A 22,500-nucleotide genomic window follows, 5' to 3' on the forward strand; every position below is an offset into this window, starting at 1 on the left:
ATTCTCATATGAGAATTCTTAGCCAAATAGAACCCTAAAAGTTTTTAACTAGTCCAACACAGGTTATTTATATAAAAAATTAGCTGTATTTTAGATATGGTTTGATAGTAAGATGAAATATTAAAATATTATATCTTAATATTATTATTGTTTTGAAATTTGAAAATATTAAGTTAAGTTATTTATATATTTTATATGAAAATTTAAAAACATTGTAATGATGATATAAAAATTTTAATTTTGAGATAAGAATTTTGAAAGGTCAAACCATACCTAAATTTCACTTACATTAAACTAGTCCAATTCCAGTACACAATATCTTGACATTATCAAGAAAGTTTGCGTAGAATAAATAGTTCTCTAGTCATAGAAAGGACTACATACAAAGCCCGAGTCCAACCCAACTAGTAATTGTGATGGCCTCGAAACATGTCAGGCCCAAGAAGAAGAAGAAGAAAGCCTTATTGGGCCAGACAGGATACATGCATAGCCAGCCTCCCAGTTTCACCAATCAACCTATTTGAAAATATGAGAAGAATGAGTTCAGTGAGATGCCATACTGGGTTCAGGCTCCTAATTAGTAGTTTTCAAGAAAATTGGGCATGGTACTCGAAAACATGAACAAACGTTCAATACTAACCAAAATTATAAATTAGAGAAATGGCATTGTTCTTTCTAATACTATCTGCCTTATCAAAGGAAATAAAAAATAAAAAAATACCATCTCCTAAAATAAAAAACACCAATTGTGAACCCAGATAGCAGACTCAGACAAGAATATAGAGTGCAGAGAATTTAAAACTAAAATCAGTAAAACAGTAAATAACTTTCAAAAATTGACTAATCAGGCATCATCAGCATCGCTTCCACCAACTTGAGCTTCCTGACTTGCCATGTAGTTGCTTCCAATAGGACCCAACACCTTAAACCTGCTCAACATTAGAAAATCAAGTCCCTTCTAAAGTTTTAGTTCAACAGCAACAAACAATGATTGGTTACCTCTCGAGGATGAATTTCCCCTCCTTGTACTTCTGGCTTTCTGCAGGTGCAGCTTCCTGAAAATAAGTAGCAAGATTTTAAAGAGAAACAATTAAAAAAGAAAAGAAAAGAAAACTGGAATCACAAGTGGAGAGAGATTTTGCAAGCCACTAAGCATAAATTTAGATCTTACATATTTCCAACCCACAAGTGAGCCACATCCTACACAAAAAATGTCAACAACAGTGTGCAATCCAGTAATCATCAAACGCTCTTCTTTCTCTCCAGCCGTGACATTCACACTGTCAAAGCAAAATGTTAATTGAAGTATTCATATGTAAAATAACTGGCATGAGCAATGTTGCAGTTGTTTGTACCGTGATGATGAAATTGGTAGCACCGTGGAGTTGATGCAAGTGATGATAAGGCCATCTACTATTTACACACAGCATTAATTAATATGAAGAGAATGGTAAGAGGAGCGGTAGAACTGTTGTACATCATTGTTTTGTCTACCCACAGTCAAGCTGATGGGAACCAAGGTGAAGCTATCCTCAAAGATCCCTTACAAATTCCAGATGGGCCAATTACAAGATCAAGAGCCAAGAAGATCAAGGAAGCAATGCAAGGATTGGTGCAATCCACTTGGGATGAAGCTAGGAAGAGCCCAACACTCAAGATGGGCTTCAAGGAAAAAGAACCAGTTTTGATCCACTTGATACAAGCTATGGAAGACATGACTTAGAGATTGGGCCTATTGTTGTTAAGGCTTTCAATTTGTTTAACGGTATTTTATTATTAGTTTAGAAGAAGTGGGCTTGAGGATGCTTGGCCCACGTATGTCTTATTTCTAATGGACTAGGGTTATTTTTGGGAAGGCCTTGTATTTTTTGCCAAGGGTTTATTTGGAAAGTTAAAATTTTATGTCTTACTAGGGTTTCAGAAGTAACTGTAGCGCGGCGTATGGCACTGTTCACGCTACAGTACCCAACGCATTGTTTACTTAGGATTTTTGGGGATTGTCTATTTAAACCACTTGTAACCTCATTTGAGAGGCAGACTATATGGAATTGTCATTGAGAGTTGAGTTATCTCCTCTTGTTCTTCTTGAACTTCTGAACTTATCAAGGGTAAATCAAAACCTTTGTGGCGTTCTTCCTTTGTAATCTAGGTTCTTGAGACGGGTTCTTCAATGGGTCTAGATTTTGATATAATCTAAGTTCTTTGAACTAGTTCTCATTGGATCTAGATTCTCTATCCATATACCTGAGTTTGACTTTCTTGGGGTTGTTGTTCCAGTATTGTTGGTGGGTCTCAAAGCAAGTCTATTGAGGTTCACATAATTTGGTATCAGAGCAAGGTTTCCAATCAGGTGTAATTCTATCTTTTATCTATTGCATCTTTAATTCTAGGATTTCATTGTTCTAGGGTTGTAAAAAAAAAAAAAAAGTGCAAAAATTCGTTTTTCCTAGGGCTGGCAGATTACTCTATCATTTTGGTTTCATGTTTATCAACATTGGTTGGCTAAGTTGCATGTTTGAGGGCTGCCAAAATTTACACCATATAGAGGTTGGAAATTTCTGGAGTTTCTTGCATCTTTAAGTTTGTCAATTCCTTGGAGTGTTGTTTTATTGATTCTCTTCTGTTTCCTTGTCAATTTTTATGTGTTTGAATTCAATTGTTTGATTGTTACAATTGAATATTGCTGTTTGTGATTGAATCGGTTCGAAAGGAAAGGAAAGGAAAGGAAAGGAAAGGAAAGGAAAGGAAAGGAAAAAAAGTTTAGGAATCCGAATTTTTTATCATCAGAGGGGCTGCATATATCTTTATAGTTGGTGTATTGTCTTGTGAGTACTCTTTCCCTCGTAGCATTTCCTTGAGTCTTGTGTCATTTTATTCTTTCTATATTTTCTCTTGTTAAGAGTTTCTTGGACCTAATTACTAGTTGGAATAAGACAGGTTTGTATTGTCTTGATTTATATAGTTCAATTAGTTCTGAAAGAACTTGAGTGGGAAAACTCTTGAGGTAAAAGGCAAAAGAGTGTGAGATCATTATCGGGAAAAGTCAATTAAGAGTGAAACACGAGTGGAGTGCTATTATTCGAGTGTAAACACGTAAGGGAGCGTGTGAGGTCTTTTCCACTAATAGTTTTTTTGTGTGCAGTGCGTACGATGTCTCATAAAAGTGACTCATCACCAAAGGGGATGTCAGATAACTCCTTTATGTTGCAGGCTATGCAACAACAGTTTGAACGATTGAACATGATGTTAGGAGAAGTGAGAGATAAGATGGATCAACAAGATGAAGTAATTAAAAATTTACATGGTGGGAGAGATAGGAGGAGACGTGAACCTAGAAGAGAACATGATTATGAAGATGAAGGAGATGGTGAGGATGAGGAAGATCTAATTTCTGAAGTTGGGATGGGTAGGCATAGAGGAGTCAGGCGTGAAAGAGGATTTAGGGGAAACCCACGGGGTCGTGATGGAGTAGATAGGGACCTTGAGAGCATCAAAATGAAAATACTATCTTTCCAAGGTAGAACTGACCCTGAAGCTTATTTAGAGTGGGAGAAGAAGATAGAGTTGATCTTTGAGTGTCATAACTATTTAGAGGAGAAGAAAGTGAAGTTTGCAGTAATTGAGTTCACTGATTATGCTATTATTTGGTGGGATCAATTAGTGACCAATAGGAGGAGGAATTATGAGAGGTCTGTCGAGACATGGGGAGAGTTGAAAGCTCTCATGAGGCGGAGATTTGTACCTAGCCACTACTATAGGGACCTCTATCAGAAATTACAAAATTTTACACAGGGGTCTAGGAGTGTGGAGGACTACCATAAGAAGATGGAGGTGACTATGATACGGGCGAATGTAGAGGAGGATAGGGAGGCCACTATGGCTAGATTTTTGTCTGGTTTGAATAGGGAGAGAGCCAATGTGGTTGAGTTGCAACATTACGTAGAAATAGAAGACATGGTGCACATGGCTATGAAGGTGGAGAGACAATTAAAGAGGAAAGGGACATCAAGGTATACTTCAGTTTCTAGCACTCCTTGGAAACCAAAGTGGGAGAAAGATGATCGAGCTGTAACAAAGGCAAAAACAGAACCACCTAAAGGAAACGATGAAGGAACTAGCAACAAACCCAAGTTGGCATCCCAACCTTTTAGAAATAGAGATATTAAATGCTTTAAGTGTTTGGGTTCAGGCCACATCACTTCTCAATGTCCAAACAAACGTGTGATGATTATGCGTGACAATGGGGAGGTGATGACTGCAAGTGAGGATGATCGTGATGAGATACCTGAGTTGGAGGATGCTAGTGATGATGATGGAGTAGAATACCCCGTAACAGGTAAGTCCCTTGTTGCCAGGCGTGCTCTCAACACACAAATTAAGATGGATGAAGCAGAGCAACAAAGAGAGAACATTTTCCATACTAGATGCCACATCAATGGCAAGGTATGTAGTATGATAATTGATGGGAGGAGTTGTACTAATGTTGCTAGCACTACATTAGTTGAAAAATTGAATTTACCTACCTTGAAACACTCTCGACCATACAAGCTGCAGTGGTTGAATGATTGTGGGGAGGTTAGGGTGGATAGACAAGTGTTAGTTACTTTTTCCATTGGGAAGTATCAAGATGAAGTGCTTTGTGATGTTGTACCTATGCATGCTGGCCATATATTGTTGGGGAGACCATGGCAATATAATAGGAGAGTGATACATGATGGATTCAAAAACATGTACAGCTTTGTAAAGGAGGGCAAAACAACCAAGCTTGCTCCTTTAACTCCAAGACAGGTCTATGAGGACCAACTGAAACTGAAAAGTGAGGTTGCTCAAAAAAGAAAGAGTGAAAATGAGAGTGATAAAAAAAGAAAGAGTGAAAAGGAGATTGAGCAAAAAAGAAAGAGTGAAAAAGAAAAAGAGTCTGCTGAGAGAAAAGGAAAGACAAAAGTGAGTTTCTATGCAAGAGGGAGTGAGGTTAAGAGAGCTTTCTTAGCAGATCGCCCTATAATTTTTCTTGTCTATAAAGAGTCTTATCTTAATCTTGATGAAACTAACCAACCTCTTCCTAGTTTGGCTGTTTCTTTGTTGCAGGAGTTTGAGGATGTATTCCCAGAGGAAATGCCTAATGAGTTGCCACCCATTAGAGGCATTGAGCACCAGATTGATTTCGTTCCCGGGGCTGCTATTCCAAACCGACCAGCTTATAGAAGTAATCCAGATGAGACAAAGAAGCTTCAGAGGCAAGTTGAGGATTTGATGAGCAAGGGGTACGTGAGGGAGAGCATGAGCCCATGTGCAGTACCAGTGCTTCTAGTGCCTAAAAAGGATGGGACGTGGCGGATGTGCATTGATTGCAGGGCGGTTAATAATATCACGGTAAAGTATCGCCATCCCTTTCCTAGATTAGATGATATGCTCGATGAATTGCATGGCTCATGTATTTTTAGTAAAATTGATCTTAAAAGTGGATACCATCAAATTAGAATGAAAGAGGGTGATGAATGGAAAACTGCTTTTAAGACTAAGTATGGGCTTTATGAATGGTTAGTTATGCCATTTGGACTTACAAATGCGCCGATTACTTTCATGAGATTAATGAATCATGTCCTACGTGCGTTCATAGGCAAGTTTGTGGTTGTATACTTTGATGATATCCTAGTATACAGCAAGGACTCAAATGAGCATATTGAGCATTTGAGATATGTGTTTAATGTGTTGAGGTGTGAAAAGTTGTATGCTAATTTCAAGAAATGTACCTTTTGTATGGAGGAAGTTGTTTTTCTTGGTTATGTTGTTAGTACAAAGGGTATTGAAGTGGATGAAGAGAAAGTCAAGGCCATTAAGGAGTGGCCAACACCAAAGAGTGTCACTGAGGTAAGAAGCTTTCATGGTTTAGCTAGCTTTTATCGGCATTTTATTAAAGATTTTAGCACCATTGCTGCACCACTCACTGAAGTCATTAAAAAGAATGTTGGGTTTCATTGGGGGGCTAATCAAGAGAATGCATTTGCCACTATTAAAGAAAGGTTGTGCTCTGCACCCGTGTTAGCATTACCAGATTTTAACAAAGTTTTTGAAATTGAATGTGATGCCTCAGGAATAGGGATTGGAGCCGTTTTGATGCAGGATAGGCGGCCGATTGCCTTCTTCAGTGAGAAGCTAAGTGGGGCATCCCTGAAGTACCCTACTTATGACAAAGAACTTTATGCTCTTGTTCGTGCATTAGAGACTTGGCAGCACTACTTGTGGCCTAGGGAATTTGTGATCCACACCGATCATGAATCGTTGAAGCATCTCAAGGGTCAAGGTAAGTTGAATAAGAGGCATGCTAGATGGATGGAATACATTGAGACCTTTCCATATGTCATCCGTTACAAGCAAGGTAAGGAGAATATTGTTGCTGATGCTTTATCACGGAGGTATGTACTTCTTACTTCTATGAGTGCTAAAATGCTTGGGTTTGAATATGTGAAAGATATGTATGCCGATGATGTTGACTTTTCTGATGTGTATATGGCATGTGATAAGGCGGCATTTGGTAAGTTTTACAAGCATGATGGTTACTTGTTTAAAGAAGATAAACTGTGTACTTAGTTGTTCTATGCGTGAGTTATTGGTGCGTGAGGCACATGGCGGGGGATTAATGGGACACTTTAGTGTCAAGAAAACCTTAGACATATTGCATGAACATTTCTTTTGGCCTAAGATGAAAAGAGACATCAATCGCATTTGTAGCAGGTGCATCACATGTAGAAAGGCCAAATCTAAGGTTTTGCCACATGGGTTATATACACCCTTACCCGTTCCTAGTGAGCCATGGGTAGACATATCTATGGACTTTGTTTTGGGGTTGCCTAGGACAAAAAGGGGTAGAGATTCTATTTTTGTGGTTGTGGATAGATTTAGCAAGATGGCACATTTCATTCCACTTACTCCTTTAGATTTGATGCCTTTGCCTATTGATGACAGGAGTAGCTTAGATGGACAAAAGAAGGCAGAGTTGGTGAAGTCACTTCATGAGAGGGTACGGCTTCAAATTACCCAAAAGAATAAAAGGTTTGCTTCCCAAGCCAATAAAGGGCGACGGCGTGTCACTTTTGAACCAGGAGATTGGGTTTGGGTTCACATGCGCAAAGAAAGATTCCTAGCCCATAGACGGACTAAGTTGCATCCTTGAGGAGATGGACCTTTCCAAATTCTTGAGAAAATTAATGACAATGCATATAAAGTGGATCTTCCAAGTGAATATAATGTTTCTGCTACCTTCAATGTTTCTGATCTTTCTCCTTTTGATGTAGGTGAAGATTCGAGGTCGAATCCTTTTGAGGAGAGGGGGAATGATGGGAACCAAGGTAGAGTTATCCTTAAAGATCCCTTACAAATTCCAGATGGGCCAATTATAAGATCAAGAGCCAAGAAGATCAAGGAAGCAATGCAAGGATTGGTGCAATCCACTTGGGATGAAGCTAGGAAGAGCCCAACACTCAAGATGGGCTTCAAGAAAAAAGAACCAGTTTTGATCCACTTGATACAAGCTATGGAAGACATGACTTAGAGATTGGGCCTATTGTTGTTAAGGCTTTCAATTTGTTTAACGGTATTTTATTATTAGTTTAGAAGAAGTGGGCTTGAGGATGCTTGGCCCACGTGTGTCTTATTTCTAATGGACTAGGGTTATTTTTGGGAAGGCCTTGTATTTTTGGCCAAGGGTTTATTTGGAAAGTTAAAATTTTATGTCTTACTAGGGTTTCAGAAGTAACTGTAGCACGGCGTATGGCACTATTTACGCTACAGTACCCGACGCATTGTTTACTTAGGATTTTTGGGGATTGTCTATTTAAACCACTTGTAACCTCATTTGAGAGGCAGATTATATGGAATTGTCATTGAGAGTTGAGTTATCTCCTATTGTTCTTCTTGAACTTCTGAACTTATCAAGGGTAAATCAAAACCTTTGTGGCGTTCTTCCTTTGTAATCTAGGTTCTTGAGATGGGTTCTTCAATAGGTCTAGATTTTGATATAATCTGGGTTCTTTGAACGAGTTCTCATTGGATCTAGATTCTCCATCCATATACCTGAGTTTGACTTTCTTGGAGTTGTTGTTCCAGTATTGTTGTTGGGTCTCAAAGCAAGTCTATTGGGGTTCACATCACAAGCTTTTTTCAACTCGTTGATAGGAATGAGGTCCTTTTGGCTACTTCATTGCATACTGGGTTTTGCAGCATTTCTTTTTCCATATCAACTAGAGCATTGATTGATGAGAAAAACACACTTTGGAAATATAATGACTGGGTAGAACATTTTGGGAATAATTGTCCATTCTCTCTTAGCAATACCAAATGCTCATTCAAGCAACCTCTCACACCATACAGCCAGATTTTCTTCAGAACCAATACAATATCAATAAATGGTTTATACCAATTAGCAAATTTACTCATAAAAATCAGTCAATTCTTTTATAACTTTGATTGAAAATGTAGCGATATTCAATGTTCAATAACAGTATAATTGTTGCACAAAAGGAGATTCTACTTCGCACACTTGGATGTTTAATGCTAACTAGTAATAGATGTCAAAATTAAAGAACACTCACACTTTATCAAATAAATAAGCCTTGCCATGCCTGCAGTGGAAAGTCTGAGATACACAAAACAAAAGGGTTAGAGCATCTTTCAGATATGATAGGATTTGAAACATAGTAGTGAAGGGAATGGAATACATACACCAAGTGTGAAGAAAGAATCAATACTAATCAGAGAAGACATAATTAGAAGACAATAACTGGGTTAAAAAAACCCAGATCTCTGGTGGATAACATAATTTGAAGAAAATGAAATAGCCTTTTAAAAAAGACTCATTTGCCTATGCTTGACCTGAAGTTAGTGCCAAATAAAGATGGGTGGTGCGACTATACCACCCAAGTTTGCCCACTTGATGTGCCCCCTAGTGCATATTGCACTTCTTTTTTTTTTTTTTTGCCTTTTTATTTCAAACATTTTTTAAACATGTTTAAACATTTTTAAAAAGTAAAAAAAAAAAAAAAAACCAATACACTAATAGTCACTTACTTAACCATTAAGTAAAAAACATACTAAAAAATAAAATAAAATACATAAGTGGTCAAACTCAGGGGGCATAGTATTATTTTCCAATAAAGATATCGAAATAGTCAACAAAACTGAACCCAGTCCCCATGTTTCTGCATTTGCACCGTGTATGACAGTAGTCACAATGGCTTTGCACAGCAAGGTTCTAAATGGTATGCCCACTATAATTACAGATAGACCCAATTTACACAATGTCCTAGTGAGTGAGATCCACTATATCACTTATAGGATAAGGTTAGAGGATCAATATTGAGCATTCTAATACCAATCTTCAACCGTCCACTATCAACAGGCCGTTTGAGAGTAACAAAGTATGGCATAGAAAACACAAACCAATATTTTAAGGGGGGAAAGTAAAAGAGAAATAGAAACTCAACACCAGCACAAGCCTCCAAATTAATAAATTAAAGCTTCCCTTCCTGGTGTTGTTACCTTTTTTTTTTTTTCCTCTTTAAACAGATTATGGGGTAAAAGTTTTTCCCTGCACATTCCGTGTTATTCTTCATTGGGAAGTAAGCATAAAGTTTTTGATGAAATGAAGCCAGACATTAACAAAACACGACAATGCATCATTCGAAATTACGCGAGCATCCAGATCAAAAGTACAACAAGACCAAACAACCGGCTTCAGACATTACAGGGAAACGAAACAAAACCTTGGAAACAGTATTTTTAGAAAGGGCGAGGTGTGTTTTGCAGTACTTGCAGCTATAGAAGCTTCCTTCAAGAGTGATCACAAATAGCCTTCCCATATCTCTATTTCAGACCAGTCGCATACACAATTAAAACGCTTTCCTTTTTCCCTTCAAAGCATCAGAAACCGATCTCCATGTTAGACAAAAGCAGTAGACTAACAAAACCCATAAGATAAAAATTGACAAAAGTAGATGAAAATAAATGTAAACCAACACAGAACAACAATCAAATAGATGGGCAGTTCACATTGCAGACTTGTATATAACGCAGGGAAAGCTTACTACGAAGTGAAAAAGGCAAATTGGGTTTCAGTTTTGATCTCTACCAGAAGTTTCGGAGGGAGCACGAAAGCAATAGAACCGTACCATTGAGCCGGGGACGTGGGTCTATATATTCATACAATTTTATTTACACGGTAGTGTCCGATTGAAATTGGATTTCTTTCCTCCTCCAATCTAAGAAGGCCCGATGATTGACGACACTTGCTTAAAATTTAAATACTGTTCAATACTTCTGTGTTTAGTCGACCATGGTGTGTCATTATATTTTCAAATTGGTGTGCGTACTCAACCTCATGAATATAATTTTTCTTTTCTGAATAGAATTTTTTTGGGTCTTTTGTCTGATTTCTAGAATTTAGAACTGAAGAAAAATAAATATATAAAGTACGTTAAAATTTTCTTCATTAAGAATGGCAGAAAATGGAAATATAAAATACTAATTTTTTTTTTTTTTCAACAGAAAAATTAAGAAATTAATCAGTGACTCAAGAAGATGTGCAAGTGGCAAGGCTATCAACTATCAAGATGATCCCTATACCTTGAACTAGCTTGATGATCCTTTCTACTTTAAGGTGACGAATAACTTCATTTTTTTTTTTCATACAACTCATTGTCAACAATATTGACTGCAACCCAATTTTTTTCAAAATCAAAACACAGGCCTTAAAAAATAAGGAAAACCCACATAAATAAAGCCATAAAAATTATAAAAATTCCACCTTTCGGTGAAAATTTGACAACCCCATTCCCATGTAAAGTGAATCTCTCAACAAACGAATTTAAATCCCACCAGGACTCATATTTGTACAAAATCAGGAGTTCAAATACAATTCAAAGTGAATCTCTCAATTTCATGAAACAAACCTTAATTTTAAGAGCCCGCAAAGTGAAATTAATCTTAAAACAAAAGCCACTTACGCGAGACCATTAAAACCTCTTAATGAAGGATATAAGAAAATGCAAAAGAAAATAACTCTAATTTCTTACAAACAATAACCATGTGGTCTTGAATATTTCAAATTGAAAATTGTTTTATATTTAAGTAATGTTTATGAAGGAAATATCTAGACATACCTGAGAGTCTGAAAATATGTGTTTCCAAAATGCAAATAGACATTTAATATCTTTAACAAATTTGGTTTTGATATTAAGTTGGTTTCCTAAGATGAACTTAAAATCAAAAAATATTTATCTATTTTTCATATTCTTTGATTTAAAATTTAATTTTATCTGTTGACGTTGTATTTCGTATGCTTTTATGTCGAGCTCTCAATAGCTCGAATTTTCGATTTTGGACTTGCAAACATAGAGAAAATATGACAGGTTGTGGCCGGGGGAGCCTCCAATGCCAAAGTTAGTATATCTGTAGAGGAGCGTTTAAGTGAGTAAAGTGAGTCTAGAGAGTTTAATCCCTATCCTGGTACTTGGAAGTCTTTTTTATATTTAGGTTCTGGGACCAATACCCCATGCCTTGTGGTGGGGGGAGACATCCTCTCACAACACCTTTAACCATGCCTATTTAATGCAGCGTGACTTTCAAGCTGGAGCATTTAATGCGGTGTGACCTTTGTCCCGTCTATTTGTCACAGATGTGATGTGTCAGATCGATCCTCATTCTTTGCCTGTTGCTAAAGAGTTATTAGTCTTCTGCCTATATGAGTTGCTTGCTGATTTTGCCCCTTCGGGCCCGGTCGACACAGCGCGAACCCAAGTACCCCTTGTTCCTCTTTCTTTGGGCCTAGATAGGTCCCATGGGCCCAAGTATACCTGGTTAGTTCAAGCCTCTTGCACCGGGCCGGCGTACCTGATCCTAAGGCCCTTAAAGGGAAAAACCCCCTATCATTATCTTTTCAATTTTCATAGCTCCTATTGTTATTAGCAAAGTCCAATACTTACGCAGAAAGTCCAATATCATAATCAAAACGGTACAGTTTCTACCAAGGTGCATGCTTCCGCAATTCAAGGACCAACCTGGCCAAATCTAGATATTAATTAACAAACTCCAATTGTATTGAACCAAATACCCAAAAATATCACATTCATACGATACTTTCCACCATGCAATTTGAAACAAGTAAACGATTATCATGGCGTCTTAATAAAAATTGATATAGCAAACGAAGTATGCAAGATATATTTATTTTAGTACAATATGATCTCTAATGAAAAAATCTAGTTGTAATTGATTATGCGCACCCATATAATGTGATTAATTAAAAAGTCAGACTTTAATAAAAATAGTGCTAATTTAAATTTTGAATATGAAAGCGACGTCATTGGTACACATATTGGTATATAAATTCGCTTGTACGTAATAAAACTCTTCTTTAATTAATGCCAATAAACAATTCCATTATTATCACTACAAGAAAAAACGTCTTTTCCAGCGCAACTACTAGTCGCAAATAACCCCAAAAAACGTTGTGAATAAATATTTCCAGCGTTTTTTGATACGCCGGATGTTAGTCGCATTTGTATACTCACTTATAAATTAAACTAGCGATAGACCAAAAACGCTGCAGATATTCCACTATTTACAGCGTTTTCTCACGCTACAAATAATCAAAAAAACGCTGGTAATATCAATTTTCCTGTGGCCATAAAACGCTGAGAAAAACATTCTGCGGCGTAGCTTCAATGTCGTAAATAACACAAAATTCGCTGCAAATAAACTGGATTATTTGCAGCGCTATCAAGCAATGCTGCCACTATTAGTACATTATTAATAGCGTTTTAAAATTACGCTGCAAATAAGTTTATTAACAGCTCTATAAAACGCTATAAAAAACTACTAGAACGCTGTAAATATTCGTTTATTATTGGTAGCGTTTTAATATAACGTTGAGAATATTTTTTTAGCAGCGTTTGTAACGATGCAAGATCTAATAACAAGGAAGCCAACATAATAGTTCCAGCGGGATGTAAAACGCTGCAAATAATATGAATAACCTTGTTTTTCCCAGCGCCTCATTCAACGCCGAGAATGACCTTGTTTTTAGACATACCCAGTGCGTAATTGTTACGTACTGTTTGGTACCTAATTCAATCCAACTCAGACCACAATCCAAGATAGAAGCATATTTGCCTTTTAACAACCATAACATTTTCAATATAATAAAAATTCAGAAATCCAATACAACATTGTTACAATCTTTTAGTAATCAATACATTAGCTTGGTGCATTAATGGAAGGGAATTTTAAGTGCTATGTTTCGGAGTCAAGCTAACAGGAAATACATGTGTCAGAAAGTACTACACCACTATATATATATATATATATTTATATATATATTCATATCTCACAATAATCTCACCTTGGCTGATATGTCACCATTTAATTGGATTTTTTTAAACAAGGATTAATTAATCATTTGAAAGCTATTAAACAGCATTATCACATTAATAAATATGATAATGGTGGGATAATATATATATATATATTATAGTTTATAGCATTAGTCTCAAAATTTTAACAAAATCCAATAAAAACAACATCTCAAAACTTTTCATAAAACCTCTTAAACATGATTCTCAACTATTTCCTTTTTCAAACACACTAACCAACGAGCTGTATACATCCTAAACCATGCATGGCCACAGCATCATGTTCTTGCTTAAAAAGATAAGTAAAACGAAGCAAATTCACTGCATGGCTTATACTGTTATGATATGAAACTTATTGAGCTAGTTGAGGACTGTAATGATCAAATTAAAGTACTAAAATCTTAAAAAATAGGGAAGAAAACAAACAGACTGAGTACTACTGCTAATTAACTAATGTATATGTGATGTGACAATCAAGTTCAATATTACTTGACAATTAACACCAATTATATATATATAACTATGTACAGGCCGCCAGCCACCATGTGGTGGTGGAGCACAATATAAAGCTACAACCCACATACGTAGAATTTCTATATATTTCTTTTTGAAGTTTATAAAAAATTAGTAGGTAACATCTACAGGGAGATGTCATGGCATATAATATTTTATTGCTATTATTAATATACTTGGGAGTACTCATTTGTTGTACTATATGCTTATATATTAATATCGAAATACTATGTCATGGTCGTCCTATCAAAAATTTAAATTAATGAAAGAAAACATAAATTTAATCAGTAATTATTTATGTCAATAATACCCTGCATATAAGACATGCATACTGTTCACATCCCCAAAATTTTCCATGGAAATAAGGAACGGGATGGAGATGTAGTTGTTGTCAAAAAGTTAAATTGATTTCTTAAAATTTAGAGACTTGCATAATGTTCAAAACCGGATGTCAATGCTCTTTAATTAGGGTATGTTGGATATCGGTGCCATCTGAGATTCTCACAGTCTAAAAGTTACATATATAAGTACTGATGAATATATTAAATAAATAAGATTTTTAAAAGGATATAGTGGCAGACCATAGACCTTCTGGGAACTACTATTGTCTTAGGGATCTCACACTCCTATCCCATTCAATTTTCCCATTTTATTCTTCTCAAAAAACTACAAAATTATCAATAATATTGTTCCCAATATATAAAACAGAGGAAATAAAAAAATAAAAACCACAACAGATATGGATGAAGAGGGTGCCTCACCCTCCATTTTCATCCTGCAATTAACATCAAGCAAATTTCCATTTCCAATGAATACACGAAAAAATTCATGCTGTGTCCATACTTTCCAGCGTTCACAAGCAATTGTTAACATATATATCGAAAATCACTACGGAAAAAGGTCATGCATGTTACCCACAAAAGCCTCTGTTTTTCCAAGAAAGGCTGTCCGGAATTTGCTATTATGCTCATACCCACAACTTAGACAACCTCGTACACAACAAACAGAAGCCCTTGGTGCGAGAGGAAGAAGGTAGGAATCGGATTGACAGTGAAAAAAATTTAATTAATGTGCAAACAATCAGGCAAGATACTTCAACATAAATACATGCATGAAAGGGGAGCTTTTATGCGACTTAAGGGGAGAAGAAAACATTATACCTTCAGGTCTCAAAATCTGTCCCCGAAAACACAACGCAGGTTGATTCCCGAAAATGAACCCAACACCGTGATTTCCCAGCAGAATATAGAGCCACTTGAACACCCAAACTCGCAATAAGGTCTTCGTTGCTTGAAATGTACAGGAAAGCCGCCGAGAAACACCAACCGGATGGAGAAGGGGGTGGGAAAATGAAGACTCCGAAAATGAACAAAACTACGTGCACGTGTGTGCATTGTGAAACCTAGCTTCAAAGCACCGATAATCAGTGGGAAAATGCAGGGGATTTGCAGGAGATAGGTTGGGGGAAAATGCAGGGGATTTAGCCGAAGAAGCTGGGTCGAGGGAATGGGGGGAATGATTTGGGAGTAAAGGTACTGTTTGGGGGGAAAAGACTTGGGGGAAAATAAAGGGAAATGGTGATGTGTTTGGCGCCTCACTTGTTCCAACGTTCCTAGGCGCTGCAACAAAAAATTTTAATTAGCAGCGCCGATAGTTGCTGCTATTATCCACATAATCGCTGCAATAAAAAGTATAATTTATTTTGTTTCCGTTTCCTTCCATTATAGCAAGCTTATATGGAGCGATGTAAAAATCGCTAGGTATAATACCCATCTGCAGCGAATTTTTTTGCAGCAATTAAAAAAACGCTGGAAAAAGCATATTTTGTTGTAGTGTATAAAATATCTCTCCACAACTATTGAGTTACATATTCACCGAAGGAGTACTTTCATTAGAACACTCATTGAAACAGGCTTTATAAGATGGCAGCTTCGATGAAAAAGGTAATGGTAATTTATGGGTTCCTTATTACTGGTGACTTTAAAAATTGCACGATCTAGCTTTGCAGATTCAGACGAGGTTGAGCTCCGGGGAATAGAATTTGAAGATTTTAAGGTTGGAATGCCACTGCATAGGGTCAAAGGCAACCCTGGTTTATTAATACCCGCCTTTTATAATAAGCTTGAGTCATCCATCTCACATTACTCTAGGCTCTTGCTGCAGATCAGTATAATAACATAATATAGTATGAGCTCATTATTATAAAATAATATACTTATATTATAATATAAATAGACACTAGAAATTCTAGTATATAATTAAATTAAAAATAAGTTTGACTTTAGTATAATAACATGTAATGTTCATGTATAATAACATGTAATTAGATAATATAATATTGTAAGTCCTGTATAAAAATAAACTAGATACTGGTAGTCTAGTATAGAAGTAACTATTAAGTTTAGTATAATAAATTAATAATACATTATATCAATTTACTAAATTCAGTCCTCAAGATGGAAATAAAGGGTCATTTGGCACTCCATTCACTAGTATGGAAAAAGAAGCAGATTTGACAAAAAACATCATTATGTTTATCCATTTTTTACCAAAACCCATTATCTGCATAACAACTTCTAAAAACCCTCATTTCACTTTGTTATATGTTTTAGTCATGTCTAACTTTAGGCACATAAAGCTTGTTTTTCCACCTCTTTTCTACCTTAGGAAATGCACCAGCTCATATGCCATAAAGATATTATCTGTTATTAGCCTTCCAGGTACAAAAGCACTTAGTGATTTTGAAATAATGTTAGTATCTCCTTAAACCTATTTGCTAAGACTTTTGAAATCAGTTTGTAGATGACATTGCATAAACTGATAGGTTTGAAATCAGAAATCACCTCAAAGTGTTTCTTCTTTGGGATCAAAGCAATGAAAGTATGATTTATCTCATGTGGAAACAGACCATGATTAAGGGCCATTAGAAGAGCATCATCTTTCCCAACAACATTCCAAAATTTCTAATAAAAAAAAAAGTGGTGCCATTTCATCAGGCCCTAGAGCTTTAGTGGGATCCATTTGATTAAGAGCCCACAAGACTTCATTTGCACCAAACTCCCTTCACATAGTTCTTATTTTTTCTCTATTAAGGTTTATTGTGAAAGAAATGTGCATTTATGTCCCCTTCTTTCAACCATAGAGCTTTAGACCTTAGTCTCCACATAATTTTCTCTCTCTCAAGCCATTTTTTCATTTCAGTTCTAGCTTCTCTGTGCTCAGCCCTTTTTTGGCAGTGGGTCACTACTTTGCAGGAGTTGCAGTTTAGTTCTAGCCCTTTCAATGCCTTGTTTCACATGCCCAAACTTTTCCTTATTCCACACTATCATCTTTTCTCCACACCTCTCAATCTTCCTTATTACAGAATTCAGTCCATTAGCACTTGGTTCTACCTATCATGCAACTTCAATAATCATTTTATAGTTTGAGGATTCCACTCCCATAGCCTTAAATTTGAAAATTCTATTTCCCTGTCTTTGGTAATGGTCATCTTGTTACTTTAAAATGATAGGCACATGGTCTAAGTATGTTGTTGTACCATGCTGAACCAAGCCATTGGGTAATTTGAACACCACCTCAAGTTTGCAAGAAACGTGTCTAGCCTCTCACTGATACAATGAGCAGGCTCCCTCTTATTACACCAGGTAAATTGGTTCCCATGGTAACCTAGATCCTTTAGCTCACATTCATCCAACACAACTCTAAAGGATTGCATCTGCCTTTCTGGTCTCTGTTGCCCCCCATATTTCTCATTACTTCGCAAAATTTCATTAAAATCCTCCATCAGTAGCCAAGCTTGGTGCTGAGCCACTTTGAGTGATCTAAGAAGAGCCCAAGTCTTGTGTCTTTTAGTAGCATCAGGATGTCCATATACCCTAGTGAGGAACCAAGGATTAATGGCAATATCATCAACTTTGATGTGAGCATGAATATGTGATATAGAAAAATTATGAACTGTAAGATCCACTTCCTTTTTCCAAAGTAATGCAATGCAGCCAACCTTCACAACTCACAGCCAAACAATTCTCAAAACCCAACCTGAATTTTAGTCTTTCCATAACCTTTGCATTTAGTCTTGTTTCTTGTAACAAGAAACAAGAACTTCCTTTCTTACCAAGTAAAAAAGGATATGAATTCCACTTAGGCTTCCAAGCCCACATGAATTCAAGCTTAGAAGAATCATTGATCCCGGCAAGGCTGTTTAACAGCCTTTGTCGATCCTTTCAGTAGTGAATTTTGTTCCTCCACATCCCTTACTCTCAAAGCCATTTGTTCCTTGTCCCTTAACTTCTGTTTTTTGAGACTATTACATTTTGTACTCCAAATAGTACTACCAACTATATTTCTTTTCTTATTGCTTATCTCAACAAGAGGTTCAAAGATAGTACCTGAAGTACGTCCTCATTTCTTCCATGATCTTGTTTTCTGATGTATCTACATGTTAGATGCAAGTTGATGAACTTGTATTTCTATTGACAAGCCTAGACTAGCAAGGTTAGGCTCAGTAGGTATCTCGGGTTGATTCTCAATAGCTACATTGCTTGCCATTCCAATAGCCGTTACCTTATTTAAAACTCCATCACCTACCAAATTCAGCTTAATCACCTCAATGCCCTCCTCTTGTAACATATCTGTTACCTTTAATTCTTGCTCCATTTGAATGTGGGCCCCCCCCCCCCCCCCCCATCTTCCTCTAACGTCTTCTTTCCTTTAATAACTGCATCATCAATTTCCTATTTACTTCCATGATTCCTGCCAAACTCCTCACACTTGCCACCTTGAGGAAGTGAGCCCCTTGTCGGAGAATTTCCATCGTCTGTCACACTACCATTCCCAACCACCTTTCTATCATGTTTTTCCACCATACTAGGTCTCCCCCTTGGCTGGGTACGTTGCCTTTCTACCATCCATTACTACTTGCAATCAAGAACCAAATTGAGGAGGTTCTTCTCTTCTTTGATTAGCCTCTGAACAAACAACTCGCTCATGCAAAATTCTTCCACACGTAAAGTAGAAATGAGGCAGCTTTTCATATCATAACAAAATCTAGTACTTCATGCCATGTAGTGTAACTGTTCTTCCTCTGGCTAGTGGTTTCCAATGATAAAAAAGAACCCTCACTCTCAAGAAGTTACCCCATCCCACATCATCCTCCTCAACTTCCACATGTTCAACTTCCCCCAATGATCTTCCCAATTTCTCGCCACACTCCCTATTCATTCCAACCAGTAGCATATTATGGAGTTGAACCCAGATGGCGGCCTTATCAAATTTCATTGAGCACGATTGTGTGAAACCATCGAAATGATTGATCACAAAGAGATGATTATCAAAGAGCCACGATCACCCTTCTATAACATGCACTCTATTAGCATGAGTGGCAAAAGAAATCATAATCACATCGGTTCCTACTTTTGTGAACGTAGCTAGCTTACTTAACTTCCATACTTTTGCCATTGTTGCTTCTACAATGTTTTTTTCCTATGGATTTGTCAAACCATATCTTGCCAATGAGACACCTCTCCCCGGCCCTTTATGTTGAATATCACGGGTTGCACCACTCTCCAATGCTATTTCCCTATCCTCCTCTTCACTGAGTTTTAGATTCCCCCATAATTCTTGTAAGTCTCCATGATGATTCACCAAACCAACAGATCAACTAGAACTCTTGCCTTCACCAATAGACTTCAGCGACTAGACAAAGAGAAATTACACCACCTCTATTCTCCGTAGAGATAAAAAAGAGGAGACTCCAAGTATCTAAGAAGGACTTTATGCAAATTGCTATGGAATTCATGGAAGGAGGTAAAGAAAGGGGATATTAAACAATTTTTTCTAATAGCTTGGGGCCTGTGGTATAGAAGAAACCATAAGATATTTGAAGACAAAAACTTATAGCCTGACCAAGTAATTGAGCATGCTTTGGTCATGGCTCAGGATTTAGAAGCTAGAGATCAAAGGCAAAACAAAAAGCTACCTAGCTGTAGTTGGCAAGATCCCCCTCTCAAGGTATTGAAGTTAAATGTAGATGGGACCATTTTTTAGGATTAGAATAGAGAGGTGTGGGAATTCTTCTAAGAAATGATTCAGGTGGTGTGATCCTAGTTACAGGTAAGAAAAAAAAATGGAGTGAATGATCCAATGGAAGTGGAGCTGAACTTATGAGAGGGTTACAAATCAGCATTCCCATGGGCATATATATGAACTTATTATTGAAAGTGACTCACTCCTCATGGTAAATGAATTGCTTGTTATAGATGAGTCCATGTCCTTACGGGGAAATCTGGTTTATGAGATGAAGATGATCTCGAAATGCTCTATTCAACATAAGGGACGAATGGCAAATGCAGCAGCTCACACTTGGGCAAAATATGCCAAGCATTTAGATGACTTGATAATCTAGTGAGATTTATTTCTTGAGTGTATTTTACAGATTATTTGGTTTGAATCATTGATATAATTGTGGTTGTTAATGAATACAAGATTTATCTTTTTATAAAAAAAAAATGTAATTAGAGACTAAAAATAATATGTAATACTATCATATGATAACATGTAATTAGACACTATAGTATAAGTCTAATATAAAAATAAGTTAGATATTAATATATAAATAAATTAGCAGTGAAAAATTTTGTTTTAATTTTTAATTTTTTTTGAAAAATTAAAATTTGAAATCTCACAAAAAATTCTTTTTTGAATCAGTTAGATAGAAAGCTAAAAAAAGAGCTCAAAAGTAAAAGCCCAAATCTAATTTTGATCCAACTTCGCTTCGATGAATTGGAGTTAGATCAAATTTTACAAGTCGAAATTAGAATCCTAGTTTGGATTGGGAAACTATCTCATCTTATCATTAAAACTTTTCTAGATTTATATACAAAATCTAATAAACAATTCAATTTTTTCAAATCTCAATTTAACTTTTTCAAATTCTAAAACAACAATAATAATAACATTTTATTTATTTTTATCTTTTATCTAAAACTATCTCATCCCATCTCATCTCATCTTATTTTATTTCTAAATTCAAATCAGGTTTAAATTTTGACTTCGTCAAATTTTGACTCCTCCGACTAAGTCAAAATCGAATTTAGAAAAATTTGACTAGAAATAAATCGATGCTTATCCCCAATTTCAGTACCATAAGTGTAGTTTATATTGCTCATAAAATAAAGAAAAACGCTTCCCACCGATCGGGTTGAAAATCTCACAAAAGCAGCCCTCCATTTAACGAACTCCATGTAAGAAAATACACTCCACCACAAACAATCATGTTCGTATGTACCCCAGCCTTTTTGCCTTCTCATTTGCACCGCCCACCCCTCTCTTCCTCGCTGCATCCCTTTGCACTGCCCTCTGTCCAACGCTGACGCAAGTAGTCTTCCCACCCGAACTCCGGTTCGCCACTGTCAAGCTCTTCAACTGGATTTTCCGCTGGTTCTCCTCCTACTGCTACTTCGACATCACCAAGATTGACGGAGTCAACACCAACGAGCTCTACAAAGTCGTCTAGCTCTACCTTAGCTCCTCCATCTCCATCACCTGTAGCCGCCTCAGCCTCACCCGCACCCTAAACTCTAGCACCATCACCTTCGGCCTCTCCAACAATGACAACATCGTCAACACCTACAACGGCATCACCGTTCTCTAGGAAGACGTCGTCTCGCAAAGGCAAGCTCAAGCCTTCTCATGGCGTCCTTTACTAGAAGCTTGACAGGTGAAAAAGTTGACTTAATATCTCTGGAAACGGATTAAACAGAGTAAATTAACTTTTTTGGTCCATTTTCATGGCTTTCCAGCCACATATTCTAACAACTTTAATTTATTTTTTATTTTTTTCAATGCAAAGGTGAAGTTTTGGGTTTGAGTTCGAATCAATCTTGAGAACCCTACAATTACTTCATCAATTTTTGTAGCTGAAAAGTTTTCTTTTTCTTTATTCATCAGTGGTTTGCTTGTTTTATTTTTAAGAATATCGTTTTGAAAGACCGCCGCCCTGCAAACCGGCCCTCTCGCCATCTTTCACACCGAAGAAGAGGCGCAAAAGCTGTTGTCATGCATGCTGCTGCTTCCTCTGCATCTTTGTTCTTGTACTCCTCCTCATCGTTGCCATCGCCTTTGGCCTCTTCTACCTGTGGTTTCAATCGAGACTCCCAATTTTCCACCTGCAGTCAGCTTCGATGGGCTGAAAACAGCTTCCAGGGGGAGCGAGGGGTAAGGGGATTCAATTGCAAAGAAGAGCTTGTCCTTTTCTGCTGTGGTGCAAGGCTTAGGTGTTACTATGTGATCGCTATTATTTGACCAGTAGCTGCCGGAACGGTCATAACGATTTCCCTAAAATAAAAGAAATTCCAATTCGGAGGAAAAGCGTCCTGACATGCGGTGAAAAAATTTCGTGCGGAAACTCGAAAGTTCAAGGTGTCAAATCCCGAGCAGTTCGATGTCATACAGTTCTAAAAATAGCCACGTGTCGTCACACAAATATCACCAACGACGTCGCATTCCCCCGCATAAATATCACGCACCTTTGGTCCCGAATTCTCATAGAAATAACTTATTAATAAATAAAAATAATGTTAAA

The 22,500-nt window shown here is 36.8% G+C and overlaps 1 protein-coding gene across 3 annotated transcripts; it reads right to left on the reverse strand.

The window, feature by feature from the left end:
- Positions 1-618: 618 nt before the first annotated feature.
- LOC122278780 (protein yippee-like) lies at positions 619-10,321 on the reverse strand. Of its 3 annotated transcripts, none has more exons than XM_043088979.1 (6): positions 10,167-10,321; positions 9,762-9,908; positions 8,592-8,635; positions 1,172-1,280; positions 1,000-1,055; positions 619-929 (listed from the first exon to the last, which is right to left on the reverse strand). In XM_043088979.1, exons 2-6 carry the CDS (start codon positions 9,855-9,857, stop codon positions 845-847), a joined length of 390 nt encoding a protein of 129 aa, XP_042944913.1. In that variant the 5' UTR covers positions 9,858-9,908; positions 10,167-10,321; the 3' UTR covers positions 619-844. The 3 variants fall into 3 exon arrangements, with proteins under 3 accessions (XP_042944913.1, XP_042944911.1, XP_042944912.1); XM_043088977.1 differs by having other exon boundaries at positions 10,083-10,317; XM_043088978.1 differs by having other exon boundaries at positions 10,127-10,316.
- Between the last annotated feature and the right edge of the window lie 12,179 nt (positions 10,322-22,500).

This window comes from Carya illinoinensis, chromosome 10 (genome assembly GCF_018687715.1).
Source record: "Carya illinoinensis cultivar Pawnee chromosome 10, C.illinoinensisPawnee_v1, whole genome shotgun sequence".
NCBI lineage: Eukaryota > Viridiplantae > Streptophyta > Magnoliopsida > Fagales > Juglandaceae > Carya > Carya illinoinensis.

Coding starts and splice junctions, on each gene's coding strand:
- LOC122278780 (XM_043088979.1), bottom strand. CDS start 9,857: ATGGGAAGGCTATTTGTGATCACTCTTGAAGGAAGCTTCTATAGCTGC. Junction 8,636..9,761: donor CTAAAAATACTGTTTCCAAG/GTTTTGTTTCGT, acceptor TGTGTATCTCAG/ACTTTCCACTGCAGGCATGG. Junction 1,281..8,591: donor GCTTATTTATTTGATAAAGT/GTGAGTGTTCTT, acceptor TTGCTTTGACAG/TGTGAATGTCACGGCTGGAG.